The sequence below is a fragment of the Eleginops maclovinus genome, chromosome 18, assembly GCF_036324505.1.
Source record: "Eleginops maclovinus isolate JMC-PN-2008 ecotype Puerto Natales chromosome 18, JC_Emac_rtc_rv5, whole genome shotgun sequence".
NCBI lineage: Eukaryota > Metazoa > Chordata > Actinopteri > Perciformes > Eleginopidae > Eleginops > Eleginops maclovinus.
In genome coordinates this window covers 15,814,000-15,834,986 of record NC_086366.1, presented here as the reverse complement: position 1 = coordinate 15,834,986, position 20,987 = coordinate 15,814,000, and the positions used below count along the sequence as shown (strand labels likewise).

Genomic DNA, 20,987 nt, shown 5'->3' with positions numbered 1-20,987 from the left:
AAACTTGACATACATTATACCCTGACAAATGTATTACCTTTAAGCCTCTGTAAGGTACCATGTGAATCATGATTTATTACAATCACCTGCTGTATGCCTTTGTATTTGCTGGGATGCAAAATTGCCTGTGCATGCATTGGCTGATAAAATGTGAAGCATGTGTCTAACAATTAAGTAAATGCGTGTTGTTTGCTGGGGAAAAGACGGAGAGTGATGAATGTCATTACTATATGCCATTTAAACACATTTATTGAGGATTGAAAAGAATCTTGTTGCTTCAAATAAACTGAGGCACAAAATGTAAGGATGTGCATGCAGGCCTGTTTGCAGTTCAACCAAACAAGCTATGAATTCACAATAATATCATGGTTTTAATGACATATCATACACTCAACGTACTCTAGCTGCTTTTGAAATTAACAATAAATAGCTTGACAAAATTCTCCTGTAAATTTTTCAAATATGAGATTTCCTTTCTCAAAACATACATTAATGTGATTTACAAGTGGGTCCTACATCTAACAAAAAAAGGCAGGAAACCAATTGAGTGCACATGATTCATCCCTTGCAGGTATAAAGAATTGATGACCTGTGGTGATATATTTTTGGAATATAATTTCCTGTAATAATTTGCTATGGGAGAGGAAAGAAACAGAAATCTGCAGTAGCGCTATTCTTCTTTATAAATGCTGTTGTGTTAAAACAAGTCTTAAACCAAAATGCGACTTCTTGTGGATCTGGACAGGGCACAGACTTGCTAACACACATTTCCACATACATTGCAGTTCATTATATTGCTCTCTGTTCTCTCCTGCTCTATAACATTTGATACATGTGGAGTCTGTGTACATATTATGTGTGGTAAATTGAATTTTACATACCTCTGCCTGTTCACTTATGTGGTCTAAGGATAACAGAATCTACATTTCATTTCAATAAGCGTTGTTCTTGCTCAGCTATTCAGGGTCACTTACAAGGGTCTGATTCAATTATTCTTTCAGTTACAACAGGAGGAAAACATTTTCATGGTGAATGGTTTGCCTAAGTAGATTACCATCTCAAATAATTCAATTTCTGTTAATTTGATTGATTTCATACCAAGGGGGAAAGAAATCTTAATTTAAAACCATTGCATTTCTAATTAAACATTAACTGAGAAAGAGGCCTTGGTGAAAATCTTTCACCACTTTCCCTACTAATTTAAATAAAAAATACAGCCGACTGCCCTCTTAAATGAAATAACCAGTAGTCTGCTCTTCGGCAACATTTTCAAAATAAACTACTTAACCTCTTCCTGACCATTCCTTGCATGATACGCAGAGTGAGCATACACTACCGAACACATAACATGGGGGCAATGTATGGCCATTACTACAGAGTATCCAAATAAAGCAGTTCAGTCATCGGATCCATTCCCATCCATTATTCATCCTGCTCGTGGAGACAGAGATGCTGGGCTTCTCTTCTTAGAGAGACCCAGGAACCCAATCTATTCTCATGAGCAAAGGAATGCCATGCAGAAATGTAGGGCATCACCGAAGAGTGAAAACTAAAGTTAGGAGTAGTGTGGGATGTTGTGGCTGCAAAAGAACTGATATGAAATATCAGACGTACTGTAAATCACATTATTACCAATCCAACAAAAATACAAAATGTGAAAATATAACTTAGTGAGCACATCTCCACCAGGTGCAGACTGATGCACCAATGATATGTTGTCGAAAAATAAAGCAGACCGGCCTAAGCTGTGAGCAGAAAACACCTTGTGGAGATGTAGTGTGAGTGGCAGGCAGAACTGGCAAGCTGCCACAGATAATAACATCTGAAATAAATTTGATGTGTGGAATTCAATCTGTAGTGATAGGGACGGCTGCAGCATTAGAGTGAAGCTCTAAATGTTATCTACTCATCCATGGAATGAGGACTGACACACAGTCTCAGAGAATAGATTGTGCAATTAGCAGCCTTTGTGCTGTCTTGACACAATGAAAAAGGGAAATGAAATTCAACGTTGTCATGCATGGTTCTTTGTAGCACCGTGATTCCCACAAGATATTCCAAATGTGCTGTTTCAGGTGAGAATGTGTTGGGGAGGGTTGAAACATTAAAGCACACAAACAAGATGAGTTGAATTGGTCACACTTATTAATAATCTACTACAGAGTTTAATTCCCATTCAAGCAGTACCACTAAAATGTGAAATTCTAATGTGATTTTGTTATCCAATTTTGAGAAGTGTGCCACCTCTTCAGCATTAAGTATCAGTTTCAAGTATAAATGTAATAGGCAGCTTAAAAGAAGCCGGGCACTCTTTGAGTTAGGACTGGAAAGAGTTTCACCATAAAGTACCTTACATTAGTAAATCCTGTCCCTCTCAATATTTTGCACATTTCTGTTCAAACAACACCTGTCCATTAAGCACACATACATTTCTTTATTTATACTTCACGAAAACATAAAACATTTTCAAATACAAACATACAAACACATCTTCCCTTCCTAAAAAAATTAACTGGGAAGAAACCCTGTCCATGCTGTAGATTTGTTTATAAAGAAAAGAAAATAAGTTTTTTCTTTGAACACAGACTGAGGTGGGATACTGTAGTAAAAGAACACAGAAAACAGGATAACTTCAAAGTTGTGGCAATGGAGATTGTAATAAGCATGTTTTGCCTTAGAAGTGCTTTAATTCATTATTGTTGCTGAATTCTTACTAAGTGGGAAAAGCAAATGCCTTAAAGAAAAGTAGGATATAGTAATGAATACATTTTGAACTCAACATTTTAAAGCGTGTTTTAAATTATGTTATTAAAAAAGAAGCACAACTATGGGTTTCAGTTTTAAAAGGTGGTTGTTAAGCACATATTCAGCCTCCAAAGTGTCCTCAAGCAGAGTAGAAGACACTCTGTTAAACAAACAACAGCTTACACTGCTATTGAGCTGACTACTCTACTGTATAAAAAACATTAACAAATGCTGTTCTCTTTTTTTTCTCATTTGTGCTTCAGCTTTAAAACCAAGGCGCAGCAAGATGAGTATAGTTTGGTCTTACTCACCCACGTGAAATAACAGACTATAACCGTAAAAGAAAATTACTATAATATCCCAATAAAGTGTCTGTGGTTCTCGGTGGTGAGTTTATAGTTACTTCACCGCACTCCATTGTATTTCACACTTCCCATGGTATTACTATCACAGCCGTAATCTATCCGCTGGGTTTTCATATTTTATTTAAGATAAAACTGTAATATTCCTATATTGTTTTATAGGCCTAGATGTCATTGCAACATAATGCAGCCCAATATGAGAGCAGGCTCCCTACTTGAGCCCTCCCTCCGCCTCTCGTGTGTCTACATTTTCATCCCATGGCCGTCTCTAGGTGATTTAGCGCCGCCAGTCTCAAGCAGGTGTCCAACATGGCGATCACGGGAAGCGGATCTTTCGCTATTCCTCTCTCTGTTTTCGTGATTTCAGTGGCGTTTCTTTCGAAAGGTAAGTTTTGAGGTGTCTTATGTACGTGTGTCGGTGTGTCTGTGATGCAGAATCGCCCGCTTAACACAGCTAAAGCCAGAGGAGTACCGGGGAGAAGTTGTGGTGCGTTTGCGCGCAAGATGCGCACAAGCTTCCACTGAAATTTCAGCATCACTTTCTATCATTTTGATTCCGCCGTTGACTCCAAAATATCCACGCTGTGTTGGGCTTCTTATCTCGTAATTTGAACGCTAATTGAAAGGGTGTTGTCCTGAGTTGTACTGCAATAGGTTACTACAGAGAGTGCTGTAAAAAGTAATGTTAGTGCTGCACAATAACATAGACGGAGAGAAAGTATCAGCTGTGATAATCGGGTGAGATGCTTGTACAGTAATAAGTCCTACAGGGCAAGTTGGAGGCAACGCACAGTGAATCGTGGCTCTTTTATTTTGAAATGAGAGCGATTCTCCGGCAGAACATGACTCAAACGCACTTGTATATTTTAAGTCATACCGCATCAAGCTCCATAGTCCCAACTCAACCTATACAAATCTCTCAAGCGTGAGCTTCAGGTGCTCTTTGGAAGGAAAACACGCATTGCAGCTCTAGTCTCGTACCGTTTCCTCTGGCCGCACAACTGCAGCCCCTGATGCCAGCGTGTGTTCCAGCCCGCAGTCCTTACTTCTCCTGCTGTCAGGGAGGCTGGAAACGTAAATCTGCCATGTCGCTCTAAGGGTTTTTATTTACATTTTTATTTTTTCCAGCGTGCTGCAACTGCATGAACAGTGACGCCTAAATGAGCGCAATCACTGTAGTCTCACAGTCCGATCTTTCCCCCCGTTTTTCCACCGCGGTTGCATCAGAGATGCATGCGTCAGAGTTTTTTTCCCCTGGAAAACCTATCTGCTGACAATACTAACTAAGCGGTTAAAATTTCAGCCTGCAGTGGCTTTAGATCCTTCCCAGAGGTAGGATGGACATGTTGTGTTGTCAATCCTCGGGTTGTTAAAATGGCAAGCAACAGTTGCGATATTTATACTTGAAGTCCACTTGATTGACTTCTTATTGCTTCCTTTTCTCTGTCTGAAATTGCCATTAGTGGCTACATATATTGGTATCTGCATCACCCATCAACAGGTATGCAGAAACTCATAACAGCGTGTGTGTGTGTGTGTGTGTGTGTGTGTGTGTGTGTGTGTGTGTGTGTGTGTGTGTGTGAGAGAGATAGAGAAATTGGCAACCTTCTCCTAAATTGAGGTTACTAAAGGAAATGTCTTTAACAGTGGGATTTTCCCCCCACCCCTCACTGCTTACAAGGCTTACATTTCACAGTAGTTGAATTTATTACGGCCAGTGTTGAATAGCAGTTGAATGTCATTTACAGCACTGTGTAGCTCCTCCTTGTCACATTAAGTTAATTAACCTCTCAGTCAAATACAATAATGCATCATGAATGAGCAATAACCTCGAGCTCAATACTCTGAAGGTTGCAGCAGCAGGAAAATGATAGCACGGTTTCATGGTTCAGGTAAAATCCCAGAGCCAGAGAAAGTCTGATCTGACCTCAGGTTTTTCATTTGTTTGATTGTCTTTGTGCCAGCTGCTGGGAGCAAAAATACCACCCAAGCTTTTGCTTTGTGAAGTGCTGACAGTCTGTTTTTTTGACAGTTTCCAATTTTCCTTTGTTAATAATCCAGAATGAGTGGATTTGAACTTTGTCCTGATATGTGGTGAGAGGAGAACAGCCCCCCTAACTGGATGCTGCTTGTCACAATAGGTGTTCAGTTTGTTAGAAAGAAACCATGGAAAGAGGGCTGATTTAAAGAGAGGCTGCTAAGCATGGGCACCATAACAGGAAGTGGTTCTTGCAGTAACAGTGAGACTGGTAAATGTAAAAACATGCCACTGGTGAGCATCTCGTGATGAAATGTTTATTTTTAACAGAAAATCTGTTTACCAGTATTTCTACGTATGCGGCTCCTGGGGCCCGACCTGTTATAACATATCAGATGGTCGAATTTCAGAAGGTTACATAATCCCATTTATTGCCAGCTTAAAGTCATTCGTCATGGCTGAGTGATGGTGAAGTGGATCAATACAAGCTGTCATGAAGCCTCAAGGCGCCGCTGAGAGACGGGATCACAGAAACAAAAGGAAACATACAGTTGTTACAGTGCTCTTGGTTGCCAGTTTGCATGTGACAGGGTGAATAATTGAAGATGTCCGTCTCTTGCTGCTTATGGTGGGGTTTGGCTTTGAAACAGATACTGATGAGAATCTGCTAGCAGTATGCTGCTCTGCCCTCAATCTGTGTTTGTTTACAATGTGTGCATTCTGGTGTTTTGCTAGTTTTTTTTGGTTTTTCAGTTGACAAACAAGTGCTGATCTCCTTGTGTGTTTTTCTTCTTCTCTTTCAGTGTTACGTATTGCGGCTTACAGGAAGCACAACCATACCTGTATATGCATTTTTAACAAACGGTTATAGAGCCAGTAGAAGTATTCAAATCCTGTGGATTTAAGTCATAGTAGAATAACAACAGTGTAAAAATACTTCGGTCCTGCAAAACTAATAAGAAGAACTCCAAGGCTGTCTCTTTTTAAACAACTAGTTAATGCCTTTTCGATGGAATATTTATGTTTAAATAATTCTGTTGTTAAAGAGGAGTATTTGTAAAGTGTAGCATCTAAATGTATAAGTATCCAGAAAACACCTCCACCCAGAATTTGTCCAACCCAACCATTAGTACACTTCAGCCGTGCATTCAGATTCACTTTATAATAATATGTACCTATAAAACAGGAAAAACGTAGGGTATATACTCATGACGCAGAAACAATCACCCTGTGAGTGTTGGCTAAATTCTGCTTTTTTCACATAGGGTTAAAAACGCACATTTTTCTTAATAGTCTTAGATTGGGATTGGTACTAAAATGTCGTTCTGCAAAGAACTGAAGCCATCAATTACAAATTGTGGAAAAGGGAGTAAGAAGTAACACAAAAGAAAAATAAACAAATTGCGCTTACGTATAATGCTGGAGTAATTACTTTAGTTACAGTAATAGACTCCTCTCACCAAGACCATAACTAATAATTATCAATGTTATAAAGTTATTTGTCAATTAATTTATCAATTATTTCATTAATCCTTCTATCTATACTACTTAATATAAAAAGCTTTCATAGCCGTTTATGCCTTCCAGTTTTTTGTTTCATTAAACCTCAAAAAGTGTATCATTGCATGAGATAAAGAAAAGCAGCCGCACTTCATTATTGTGAAGCTGAATCCTGAGAATGTTTGCTTTTTTCACTCATCTAATCAGGTAATGCCTACTACCTGTTATGAATATAATATACGCCATACATCATTGCTATCTCTGTAGAAAACTGAAGTGGCATTCTCCCCATAATCGGTATAAAGTAGCACTTACAGTATAGTAGGCTACCATGTTTCAGGATGAATTTAACACCGTACTTAATGGCCCATTGATATGTGCCCTCTTGTGAAGTATTTCATCGCCGGTACGTTCGAGATCACCACAGTACATCATTTGTAACAATAATAAACTCTTCTATTTAAAGAAAATGAATTTATTGCTCATTAAATTTACATTAAACTCTTCTTAATAAGCCTCACTCTAATTGCTAGATAATGCATGGCACTACTTTGTGCGGTGGCAGCTAATCTTCCTGTTAGAAAGGGAGGGGCTGGCAGAGAATTGGCAGCAAATGCATGTAAGGAATTTAGCCACTGGTAACAAAGTATGTCTTGTGGGCTCAGCTGTTATCATTCAGAAAGGACATCCCACCTCCAGGCTGTGTTCTTCTGCTGTATCTGCTTTGAATGTTGCTGTGTGTGTGTGTGTGTGTGTGTGTGTGTGTGTGTGTGTGTGTGTGTGTGTGTGTGTGTGTGTGTGTGTGTGTGTGTGTGTGTGTGTGTGTGTGTGTGTGTGTGTGTGTGTGTGTGTGTGTGTGTGTGTGTGTGTGTGTGTGTGTGTGTGTGTGTGTGTGTGTGTGTGTGTGTGTGTGTGTGTGTGTGTGTGTGTGTGTGTGTGTGTGTGTGTGTGTGTGTGTGTGTGTGTGTGTGTATTGAAGTTCCCCTCTGTAAATGGAATGTTTTTAACCATAACTACCTTGTCCAAGCATGGCAAGTGTGTGTGCGCGATCAATCTTCATGCTCCCTTTTGAGATTGCTTTTTTCAAATAGGATCTTTAAAATTCACTTTAGTATTGGTCCTTCCAAGTCAGAGTTTGCAGCAAGTCAGCTACAGAATGAAGTTGGTTATGGAAGTACATGTTGGAAGATAAAGAAGTAATCTTTTTCTATCCTTGGTTTTTTTTTTTAGTTTCTGAAAGAACACAATGTCTTACTTAAAAACATAACCTTGGGTGCTGGGGATAAGAGCTTTTGAACACATATGTAACAGTGGGAACTTCAAGTAAATTCTGTATGAGGTTCTCAAGGTCACAGAAGTGGTTCTAAAGACATGCTATCACTATGACTCATGCAGTAACTAGAAACTCGGGACATTTCTATGTAAGGGATTTGTACTGTGGTGTCAAACTGAATGACAAACTGAGGACGATGGAAAATCTGTCTGTCTGTCTGTGTTGAAATGTAGTAAACAGTCAATTAGGAGAAACAGACAGATGACAGGTCCTTTCATGATTGTGGGGACAGAAGCTTCCATTCATGACTGTGCTGTGGTAATGAGGAGGAGAGCTGATGTCTCTGCTTATGAATATGACATTGTTCTCGCTTTTCCCTGGATCTGAGAGACCTCACTCTATTGGCTGCGATGCTCAGACAGTGAAAATCAGGCCCACAATGAGAAAAAAAGGAAATGCAATGTTTTTGTTTTGAAAGGGGCATAGAGTGCACATTAGTATGGGTGATGGAGCAATTACAAGCCACCATTAAGGCCGTGAAGCAGTCAAAGCACAGTGGGCTACTTTCTTTGGGCAAATATCCTCCGTTAACCTGCACCGTTACTGTACCGTAATTCACACACAAATATTAAGAGATAAGAATTCAGAAGAATGATATTTATAAAAAGGATATTAATCTGACCATTCATACCACAGATGCCAGTAATTGTGTTTTCACAAAGGCTGGATGGGATTCAAACTTTGATACATTTGAACGTTCCCTACATTTTATTACAGTCAAATAAAGTTGTTCAGGGACTGCAGGAAGAAACCATCTGCTGTTAAATACTGAATTCACTATATGCGGTATTCGCTGGACTGTCTATTGTCAAGTAATGATTTCAATAGAGACTCTTCATATGCAGTATGTGCAATCAGGATAATCCCTCATGGCTTTGTAGATTCTCAGACTTTTCCTCTTGCGCCAAAATGAGGTAGACAATGTTTAAACTCAACAACGACTGGATTGATGATTGCAACCAATTTGGTATACACGATATGTTCCCCCTAAGGATGAATTGAAAGTGTTTTGGAGGATTCCTCACCCTTTAATATAGAGCCACAATTATCATTAAAAAGGAAATATATATAGAAATGACAAAAAAGAAAAATCCAAAGTAAAAACCTCAGTACTTCATATTGACTGCTACGTAGCCGATGTTAGGATGCCAACATGATAAACAGCTAATTATAAAATGACAGATGTAGTCAGCTGCTAGCCTGGCTCTAGTCTCTTACTTTTGTGTACCTAAAACCATGAGTTTTTGTACATTCATGTAAATAACAACCATTTGAGGTATGCCCTGTTTTTATGAAAATCCACATTTTCTGCCAGTTACTTGTCTAATCTTAAAAGCTCAACAATTAATTGTGTTAAGTGTCTTTCTGTCATTTCACATGAATGACAACACCTCTATTTTCAGTTAGCTTGGTCAGCCTCATTCTCAAATACTGCTAAACCATGTGTGATGGTGATCCAGTTTTTTTTACAATGACTCTGATTCAGCTCAGGTAGGTATTCTATCTGTAGTCATGTTTATGGTGCGTTCACACCGGACATGATGCGATTTTTGGGTGCGTCGCGATTACTTGTAAAGTCGTAGATAGACGCAAATTCGCTCTGGCGGCACGAATGATGCTATTGAAAATTTCAGGTGCAACATTGCTCTGTTATGGGATTTATCAGATTGCCCTGACTGGGATATAAGGGAACCACAATTACAGCTTAAAAATAGAGAAAGCTTATTTCTGGTTGATGATGATGACAAGCAGGGAATTTATCCTTTATACTCACTGTTACCTTGTTTCTTCAACATATTGTGGACCATCCAAAATCTATAAATTCTTTTTTTTATAAACTATGCTGTGTTTGGAACAGTACCAGCTTCAGGGAATTCAAAAAAAGAGTTTAAGAGTGAATGAGTCTTAGACTAGAAGTCACAACATTAGGACTAAATAACTGCTGATCAATGTGGAGGAAAAAGGACTTTCTGAGAGAGAGACTCTGATCAATACATTTAGTTATCGAGCTCCCGCTAATCCACTGCTTCAATTGGAATGAAAAAGGTTTGGGTGCTTTAATCACCAGCTGCAGATGGTTGGACTTCTGTGGGCTTGCAATGTTTTTGTCTGTTTAACCAAGAGAAATAACCAATGACTAGCCTTATCATTACATAGTTTACTATTTAAGCAACATTCAGACATTAATAAGTTCACAGAGTGCACTGTGGTTTCACACCAGGCCATTTACTTCTACTATAATCTGAAGGCAACAGCTTTTGTCTATCTGGCAGAGCTGAGTTGCTGCACCTTGCATCTCAGACAACAGGAGCGGAGCAGCACCTCTCCGTCTCCTCCCTGTGCTTGTTTGGGCAGATCTGAGACTGATAAAATAACCACTGTGTAGCTAAACTCTGTAAGCAAGCAAGTAATGCAACTCCTCTGGAAAATAATCACCAGTAAACCTAAAGGTACTATGCGTGAGTGCCAAAAGGAAACTAATCGATAAAACTTGCATTGCTAATAGAAAAACAATGTGCTGCTGATGCCATGCTTTGTTCTGAGATAAGAGTAGAAACAAATCTAATTATTGCTTATATACAGAGATATTGCTACAGGCACCATACTCTCCTAACAGCATCCCCTGGAATCAGTCCCTCCCTTTCTTGTTGGAGTGCGGTTTGCAAATGCATTTATGCAGACTGAATGAAATATTATTCCCTGACACAGCAGGATGTAGCTAGACTTGGGGACAACATTAGAAAAGCCAGGTCCTTCCAACTTCCTGGATTTCTTTTCAGCAGTGCCTCGGTTGCACCCTAATGTTCCTCTAATTTTATTTGAACAACACACCCAGGGTTGCCAGCTGGAAAGAACAAATACATATTCAAACAAACAACATTAAATATGCTTAAGAAGAAAGAGAAACTGTAATTTCTTTAACTGTCTCATTATTCAGGACGCAAAATGTTACGAGAAAGTCCTACAGCCCAATTTCAATTTATACATTGTAAAAGAGAGAAAAAAGGCAAATCCTCACATTAAAGAACCTGTACCACACAATTGGTAATGTTTGACTAATTGGTTAATCTACAGATCATTTCAGCACTGCTGCTACTGTACAGGTAGATGTGCGGATTTGAAGTAAGTTTATATGCATAATGAGAGCGAGATGATACAAATCAAACCCCTCTTACATTTATTTTAAATAATTACCAAGAGCTGGTTAGCTTAAGTTAGCATAATGACAGGAAACAGTAGGCAACTACTAGCTTGGGTCTTCCCAAAGATAAACAAAATCCTGCTTCTCTTAACTCTTAATCTTCTAATCCCTAACCTGTCAAGCCTTGTTTCTTTAATCTAAAATAAAATCAAGGTTGCTTGGACCAGTTGCTAAGCAACCATTAGAGACCAAGAAATAATTTGGTACATAACTCCATGTAAAATTGCAAATGATCGTTGTTTAACTCCATTTTTGTTACATTAAAAAAACAAACTTTATTGATTTCTTTCATTTTCTTTTATGCTTTACATGTGCTAGTTTGCAAACTTCAGAGTGGTATCAATCTTCTTCTCTTTAAGTAAGAGGCATATTGAATTTCCCCAACATGTTGAACTCTTCATTTGACTCTTTTTAAACAGTGATTATCATTAAAGGGTTTGGTTGATGGTATTAATATCGAGACCATTTTGATGGGATAAGATTTTAAATAATTGGGTTTTTTACATCTTCCTTCACTCTAGCATCTACGATGATGTAAAAAACTGATCCTCTTTAGAGAATTAACAGTGGGGGCAGCACGACTTCTCGCCTCCTCTCAAGGTGATGCATAAGAAAATGTTGATGCTGTTTACACAGAGGAGAGCTGTTGTCTGACAGGTTGGTGCTGCATGCCTCGGGGGCATCATGCTCTTGAGTTATCAGCGTGACGATAGACCCATCTTAATTACTCTCAGATACAGCACCATAATCTGTCATTGTCAGGCTGATCAAGACTGTGCAAACCAAGCACTGAGACTCATTCAGCCAAACCAGAAGCCTATTGATTACTTCTCATACTTGAGTCATTGCACTGCACAGAGACATGGGAGGCAATAGAGCTAATGGAAGAGGGAAACTCAAAGTCACATTGTTTACATCTGAGATGACAGGTAAATGTATTTGGAAGGAAATATGGGCTCGATCCAGTGCTCTCAAATAGCAGTCGGCCTGTAGCTAACAAGCAAAGTAAAGCTGCCAAACATTCAAGCGGCCAGCAGCTCACACACACTGCACTGCATATTATTTCTTTCAAAATCAAATCCTGGTTTGTGCTTTGCAAAACTGAAAATGTTTATTTGTGAGTCTTTATATTTATTTACAAAATAGGCGACTCCACATCACTCACACATAAACGTTCTATCAATACTATATGTCACTATGTTTCTATCAAAGCAAATGCCTGTTGGGGCTTATATGGGTGATGACTTGCATTTTATACGATTATTGCTCTTTTCTTATTCTCGTAAACCGTGCTATAAACTAAAATGTATTGTATTCTGTTTAGTTTATATGAAAATCTAAATACTGAAATATTTTAACAATTCATATTTTTGTTGTTAGACATCAACTGCAAAATGTGCAAGTTAAATCAAACAAATGAAAAATTAATAATTAATAGGTCTGTTTTTTAGTTGTTTCATACTGTTATTTGTTTGTATTGTAATTAAAGAGTGCCTTTGACCAAAAATAAACTGTAAATGCTGTGTTTTGAACACACTCCAAACACTTTAAACAACATGTCATTTCATATAAAAAGAAAAAAGCAAATAAATAAGATATATTTAAAACACTTTTTTTGTGCTGGTTTTAAAAATATGTGTAAATCCTTAAGACATTTAGCAAATCACAAACACGTTTTTGTTTATATTACAGTAGTTCACCTTTTGTCTTTTAAAGATCAGATCAGACAAACTGTGTATTTTCTCCTAACACGTTTTATTCATTAAACCAATTCTTTTGTATTTACTTTTTTGCTTTTCATATGTAACATATGTTTGGATGTATTTTTTTTATGTTTCACTTCCTTTCTTCCCATCTGGCTCTAATAGGGGTGTTAAAGGTGTTTTGTTGGGGTCTCCTTTAATGAGCTTTGGTCCTTTAATGGAGTCAACAGAGCACACTTTTTCTTTATCATTATGTGTGGATGTTTATTTTCTTTTGCTTCTTTTTCTTTCCAGCACCTTATATAACTTTCTTATTAAAAGTCTTGTAAAACTTACATAGTACAAAGTAGTTTTAGTGCTAAAAGCACTCACCATGGATGTGTCAGACCTTCATTAATACTATTCATTTGTCAAGATAAGCCGATTCCACTTGTCAGATTTCCACTTCACAAGTTAATTCTTTCATCTGTCCTTTGTTCTTTGTTCCACCAGCGTCTGGAAAGAAAAAAATAGAAGAGCAGTTGTACTTGCATATATAAATATACTCAAAAGTGTACTATTTTTGATGCTGCCTCCGGAAACTGCTCTGAAGTTTTGTGGCTTCTTTTGGGAGGACGCACCCATTGACACTCAATAACTTTACAACTCTAACAAATTATCTTCCTTTTTATTTACATAAAACTGTTGAGAGGTTTACAGACACAGTCAGGTTAAAACATAAATTCATTCCAACCTCACATTCAGTTTCAACATTTAATTATTAACTTAAGCAGTTAAAGGCCAAGCATGTATTCTAAAAAAAGTCACAGTTTTGTGCCACATTGTTTTCCTAAAAACAAACAGTATATGCAGTATGTAGGGAACTTAAAATATTTAAATGTTGAAAGGAAGCTTCAGAGCAGCATTTTCATGACAAACTAGTACGGATAGAGTAGATAAGATGTGTGCACTTCTCCGACAGATTGACAAAGTGGCAACTCTGCACACTCTGGTACTCGGAGCAGGTGTGTGACAAGAGGGACCTTTGTCTTTGTGGACGCTGTTGTAGCTCACAAGCAGAAATCCATACTTCAGTGTGCACAGAATTGTTGAGGGACAACCAATGTTCATCACTCACACAGAATTTCCTTATTGTTCTCCCCGCTCATTCCTGCAATCAGTTTTGACAGTCCCTGATGCTCTCATAAGTGTAATTGGTCATTGCAAAATCTGTGCCTTCTCTAAAACTGTTACAAATGGTTTTCTGTGATCCTCCGAGGCAGAACACATGCAGGCACTCATCAGCACAGTTTCACCTATTTTCTTTCACTTCTTTAAATGTGCTTTTATGTTGCTGCATATTAATGATATGGTTTTAGAAGAAAGGGTTTAACAATAAATGGTGAAATGTAGTGACACAACATATCAGCACTGAACCTTTCTGCACTTGGACTGAAATATGACAAACCCGTCATGTTGGCTAAGAACATATGGATGTTATTTTTTTGTAAGCATTAATTTTGTTCACATAAAAAGCTCCTTCTGTCAGTCCATTAAGTATAAGTTGCATGTACTGTATGTAAGCACCATTTACTTCTCAGAGTGCAAGGGCTATATTTTCCTGCGAGCAAACGACACAAAACACAATTTTGCACTCTTATTTTCTTCAGGCACAGCAGCTCATAAACAGTATAATTATTTCTGAGTTGTAAACAGGATAATTACTTGAATTGTCAGTTTATGCAGCCATAGACTCAGTTTCATTCCCAGTTTGGAGGTAGATACTTTCAACCGAATCTTACCCAGTAGTGCATAATAAGAATTTAGTTTGAAAATGAAAGGAAATACAAATTGCAAAACAATTGACATTTCATTTGTGCTCATTTTTATTTGATTATATAACAATTATTTATCATGTTCAACTTTAAATACAACTGAACATCTGGTTAATGTTTGCATCATGCCTAGAGAAAATATGGGCTTTCAAATTACATTTAAATTTAAAGGATATATAAATCTCATGTTTTGAAATTGATTTGTACTCTGAATGGACAAACAGAAACAGATGTTATCTGGCACTTTCAATAAAACTCCTAAAACCAAACTATGAAGTCGTTCACAGTTGTCTTTTATTGGTTTTCAAATATAAAATAAATGTAGTCTCAGAAAAACGGATCTCTGAGAAATATGTGAGCAAAACTCGGTGGTCAAACTCTCAAAGGAAAAGTATTGTTTTACCACCATAAGTCAAACTTAGCTCTGTATAGGAAACCTTTGAGGAAGAAAAAGTGGTTTCGTTCTAAAAACAGATATCAATAAATGTAAACAGCGCTGGCCTAGGGATGTCATTAAAAAGAATAGCATGTCTAGACCTCATAAAACCAAAACATATTGTTATTTGGAAGCAGCAGGAGTTATTGCCTGTGAGCACTAAGATGACATCCATCAATTTAGGGTTTTATTGGAAAATGTAGATAGGCTGCTCGGGATATGTAAATGATTTACTTAGCATAAAGTTGTGCTTGAACAGGCAGGGAGATAGTGTAGTTAGTGAGGGCAGGGAAGTATGTGTGTGACAAAAGCGATATTGAAGCAAAAGCTGATTTCCCAAGCCTGAAAGAACCAAGATCTGTGCATGAATAAATAGGCTGGACCTGCACAATGTGGATTATTCTGCTTCAAATATCAGTGGACTTAAGGGTTGTCAAATGGCATACATTTATAATAGGGTTGTTGTACATGATTTCATTTTTGTCACTTGTATCCAAATGTCACATCTTCGGAGGTCTGTGCTGATTGTTTCTCTCTGTGTGCACAAATTGCTGTTTTATTCCCTCTGTATTTTTACATTGTACGTTCCGGCCAATTTAACTGAACCTCTTCACATTTAAAGCTTTTCTCATTGAATTTCTAATAATATGATGGCAAATGGAAACTTTGTCTGTGGTAAAATAATAGATCTCAGACAAATCACCATTATTACTTCCTGTCGGTGCAATATGACAATATGCAATATGCAGTGTGACAGCCACCGGAATAAAAGAAATTAACATGGAAAAACAATTTATATTTGCTACATGGAAGTTTGTAAAAAATCCACCGCACATTTTTGAAATGCCACAGCTTCAAAGCACGGAGCATTTGCATGCAGTTGTGTATCATTTTGACACGTTGGCCTCATCTTTCAGTAAATCTCAAATCTACATTTATTCAAATGTGTTCAGTGTGGTGAAGGTTGACACTGCATAATCCATCAAAATGTTTCATTTGAAGAGCGGCTGGAATTATTTGAATCATCAGAAAGCAGCCTTGCTTGTGTTGAAGCAATAGAACCTCTAGAAAGTTTTAACCCAGGTAAAAATATACACACATCATGGCATTGGATTCTTTTCTGTCAGTCTAACCTTGTCTTTATCTTTTGTACTGCTTTGTTAATCTAGAAAACACAATAAATAATGTGCATTATGTGAATTGTAGTGCGATTTAAAAAAGGGTTTAGGTCATAGCAATAAAGAGTTTATAAAGACCATGAAGGAATGAACATTGTGATGGTTTGGATTTGAGGACAGAATAGTCCTTGTGATTTATTATAACACGTCATAACACATTATTTTATGGTATTCTTTTTAAGGTTGACGCTGCTAAGAGCTAGCTCCACACTGATCATGCTTTCACATGTGTGAAAGTGATACCTTTGACAGTTATCTAATTTTCTCAACTTTAAGATTCATAAACACCTGAATATCACCTCTAGTACCTCATTTATATTCAGGTCGAAGTTGTTTCCAACTTAATGATTTTGTGCTTACTGTTATACGTTCTCTCTCTTGATGTACAATGTTCAAAATTTAGGAATATTTTTCTAATTATTTCCTGATCCTCTCTGCCTTTACCTACGTCTTTGACTCTTGTTGTTTGAGTCATTAATTTGAGAAGAAATTGAACAACTCAAATCTTATCTTGCTTCATCTACTGTAAATATCTGATGTCATGCCTTATTTGTAGTAAAGTTGTAAATATCCAATCTTTATTTGTCCCTTTGTGCAAGTATAGTATAGAACAGGACAAATATGTGTTTCAATTGGTCTCTTTTCAGTGACTTCAGTCAAGGTTGCAGATCAGTCCAAGGTATTAGGTTAGGCTTTCATTTATACAGATCTCGCCTCCCCGCTACAGATGTGTATGGCTGAGCTGCAGCTTTTTGTCCCCTTTGTCCAATCTCAAGGTTGGAATGTGTGTTAAGGGACCCATTTGTAGAAATTGAATTTAGTAGCATCTTGCTGTGCTTCAATTACGCTTATAACGGTACGCTTAATATCAGACACATATTGTGGTGTTTTGTCTATCAAAGGAATCCAACTACTCTCAATCAAGCAGAACACACATTTTATTTAGTTTAATCTTTTTAGTCTGGATAAGAAAACAATGATATTTGCTTTCTTGCTGCTCAAAGTTTGATAAGAAGATTGCATTCTAATTTCTGTAATTTATATGAAGCTTCAGTCAGAAGAGCATCAGCTGACTTTAGCATAAAGACTGTAAGTAGGACTCAATCATTGTTATGGTCAATGATGAGAATTTCTGTCATAGCCAATTTATTAATTATGTATCATATTCTTTTCAGGGAAAAAAACAGAGTTTCAAAGTATCAAAGTATCAGATTTTACGGAGCACCTTTCTTTTGCTTCTCGTGTTTTTGCTTACCTAATAGTTTCCTTGCTCGTCTCGAGGAGTAAACAGCATATATTTATTGTGTTAATAACTAAGCTTCAGAGGCGCTGGTAGTTGTTTATTTATTTTGTTTACCTTTGGTCAGACCTAAGCTAGCTGTTTCCCTCTTGTTTCCTTTCTTTGTGCTAAGCTAAGGTAATCGTTTCGTTTATTTAAAGAACAGATGATGGTGTTAATCTTTTCCTCTGCCTCACAGCCAACATTTCCTGCAGTGTCAAACTAATGCTTTGATAAAAGAAAACGTCATTTTGGGAGAATGGAACCCTATTCAAGGACTGATGGATATAAATGCAGTTTTTTTTATAGCTACACGGTAGACAGAAATTTGAATGCAATTACAATAAGTTGTATCACAATTTAGCAAAGAGAAGGCAAACTTATACGTAAAATATGTCATGAAGGTATATTCAGCCTTTGGTTCATTATCTGGAAAGGGACTGTTGCACATTTATGTCAGAAGAAGCAGGGAAAGTCCTTTATATATTCTGTACACATCCATTCCGCAAAATGAAGAGTTACTGGTTGTCTATTTAACTTGATAACTTATTGATTAGCAGCACAGGTAGATAGAAAGAGAGCAGAGGTAACTTTCATGGATGACACATTGAGCCCATGGCTGACGAAGTGTTGAATGACAGTTGCCTGGGCCTTCAGGGAAGCACCCGTCAGTCAGAAAATATTGTAAATGTAAGCGACATTATTAGGAAAATGCTGTCACCTCGTGCTTATCCACCACCTAAAGTTTGAAATGATATATTCATAGAAAACAAACTGTTAGTGTGATGGGTGACATGCATAATGATGTTTAATGCTTCCCTAGACACTCGAGCAGACAAACCAACTGCATGTTTGTTTTTGTCTGCGGCCATCGCTCTTTGTGTTGAGTAGGTCACCTCCGAATATTCATCACCTCTTATGTCATCAACGCTGACGCAATTTGCGGCAGAACATCTCACTCTTCACACCGCGGCCGTGTATTGCCAACATGGGCCAGACACGCCATCAGGCATCCACAATGGCATAATTATGGAGTATTAAACCGTCACAATGACATATCAGTCAGACAAGATATGCAAAAAGCATAGTTGGTTTGCCCTAACTCTTGTCAGAATGGCCAGCAAAATGGAGATTTTTGTTTGCTGGTGGATCATAATTACAACTGGTATTTATGAGACCCATCAAGCCTTCAAGAGGAGCTGCATTTGAAGGTGACTCTGGATGCGTCACATCAGACTGCGGACACAGTGAAACAAGGCTTTCAGACGTGCTGTCTCCTCTCACCAAGCCTTTTAAATCATCATCACTCTAGCCAGCTGTATGATGGTTCACATGATATATCATCTGTTAGAGCTGCAGCATACGCACCACCAGCAGACAGTGACAATGAGTCTGGCAGTGGGCCGTCACTCGTTCCAACAGCCGCAGTCGTCTGATGCTTCTGTTTCCCGTTATTAAGCTATCGCTTCCATGTTGTTGTGTTAAGCATCACTTAAACTGCCAATTGTGTTTAGGGGATGTTTCTTTAGGGCTTTTTTTTTGTCGTACTGGTGGTTTCAGTTACATTTTTCAGTCATTCGTTCAGCTCCAAGCAGCTTGTTAGACTGCACATCCTGACAGCGCCGTCATTCTACTGCTGTCTGTCCAAATGTCTTGGGCTAAAGCGTAGCTGTCTACATTTGAGCCAAGACCACTGGCTATTCTTCATACTTAAGTGAAGCAAAAATCCAGGCCTTACTTTTGGTGTTGTGGCTAGCTACCACTTCTATTATTTCTATTGGGATAACATATTTAGAGGCCTTATAGAGCGCCACAGGGATGACGTATTTTTGTAAGCCGACCCGGAATTAGGCTGTGCATTCGACAAAAAAGCAATGCAATTTCTCCATAGGCTTTTGGAATATTTTAAAAAATAAGATCTGTGGAAAACGAACCTGTTTGATAAATGCACTTTTATGCACTGGGGATGTATTTAATGTCGTAGAACAAAACGTGATCCTTCTCTTAAATTTGTGTCAACCTCAGACCTTATTTCGAGCTATTTTCCAAAATCCTATGGAGAAATTGCATTGACTTTGAGGCGAGGGAACCGAAAGTTGTAAAATGCTAACTCACTTCTGGGTTTTAGGACTCGGTCCTGCGGCACTCTATTGCAGATTAATGTGTGTTCACAGTGGTTTTCACCTTGAAACATACCGGTTCAGATGATGTGATCAAACTGGAAGTTCCAAACATTCCTCTTTGCCATACAGTACAGTTCTTTTACTGCCAAAGCACAAATGCAAATGAAAGCTAATTAATCTGTTATTAATATTTGCTTGGAGACTAAATGTGTATGATTCCTGAGTTGAAAATAGTCCCCAAAAAGTTAACAATTTACAAATGAACATATTTCTTATCCGTTTTATTTAAGATTTAGGTTTTAAGTAGGAACAGATGGGCTTCTGGCTGAGAGCCATAGACAGGTTTGGATAAAGCGTTAAGTTGGGCAGTATTGACCGACTGAAGGGAATGGTGTTATAATGACATGAATTGGGATAAAAGATTTTGACTATATAACCAAGCCTCAAGCCCCATACTTTGAGGTGGAAATCAGATTAAGCTTTTTACATTTGTCATCCCGACAATGAGTATAACAGTAAGGATAAACCAATTAGCAGGAATCCCATCCTGCCAATTAAATACAAACACAAACAAAAAGCTATGTAAGGCATCGTTGCCAGCTATTAGCACATGAAACAAAAAATAAATAGTAACAGCTAAGAACTGCCAAATATTTCTTCTTTTTTTTTTAACTAAAAACAACAGCTTGTTTCTCATTCTTAGAGTGTGAGTTTAAGCAGGTTATTCTAAGCAAATTACGGCAGCTACATGATAAAGTACTACCAGGACAGCGGGATCTCCAATTCCTATAAAAGTAGCTGCTGTGCCCATGCAGGGATGTCCTTGTTTTTTTTCCTGTCCCCCATTCCTTTGTTTCCTTTCTCATTCTTCTTGATGCACCACAGCCACTTATTACAGTTAGAGGGCAGGTGTGAGTCCGGCCTCAGCTGGGCATTATCCTGGCCCAGATTGTCCTTGGACCCCTACAGGATGTCTGTCTTATAACCTCGACTGCAGGCGCCCCGTTACGTCATCGGCGATTCTTAAAGCTTCCCTTAACCGTTGATTAATCCACTTTAGTCTGAATCAGATATGATTAAAGGCAAAGCATCAAAGCATTTTATAGATGTAATTTCTCACTCATTAGCCCTATGTTTGACAAGTATGCTCTCCTGTCATTAGAAGCGACTCTTTTAATCATAAACACAGATCTGACAAAAGCCACTGATGAAATGATGAAATATATATACCCTGACTCAGAATCAGTAAGATTATATTGTTGATGGATTACAGAGTGCGCTGTCATAAAAAAGCATATTTTGTTCTGGGCAGCATTGATGTATGACTGCCTAGA

At 37.9% G+C, this 20,987-nt stretch overlaps 1 protein-coding gene across 2 annotated transcripts in view; it reads left to right on the top strand.

The window, feature by feature from the left end:
* Positions 1–3,344: 3,344 nt before the first annotated feature.
* Positions 3,345–20,987, top strand: part of cadm1b (cell adhesion molecule 1b) — a 115,274-nt gene continuing 97,631 nt past the window's right edge. For both annotated transcript variants that reach the window (XM_063907875.1, XM_063907874.1), the window contains exon 1: positions 3,345–3,492. In XM_063907875.1, the coding sequence (XP_063763945.1) occupies positions 3,417–3,492 (76 nt within the window). In that variant the 5' untranslated portion in view covers positions 3,345–3,416. The remainder of the gene's footprint in view (positions 3,493–20,987) is intronic.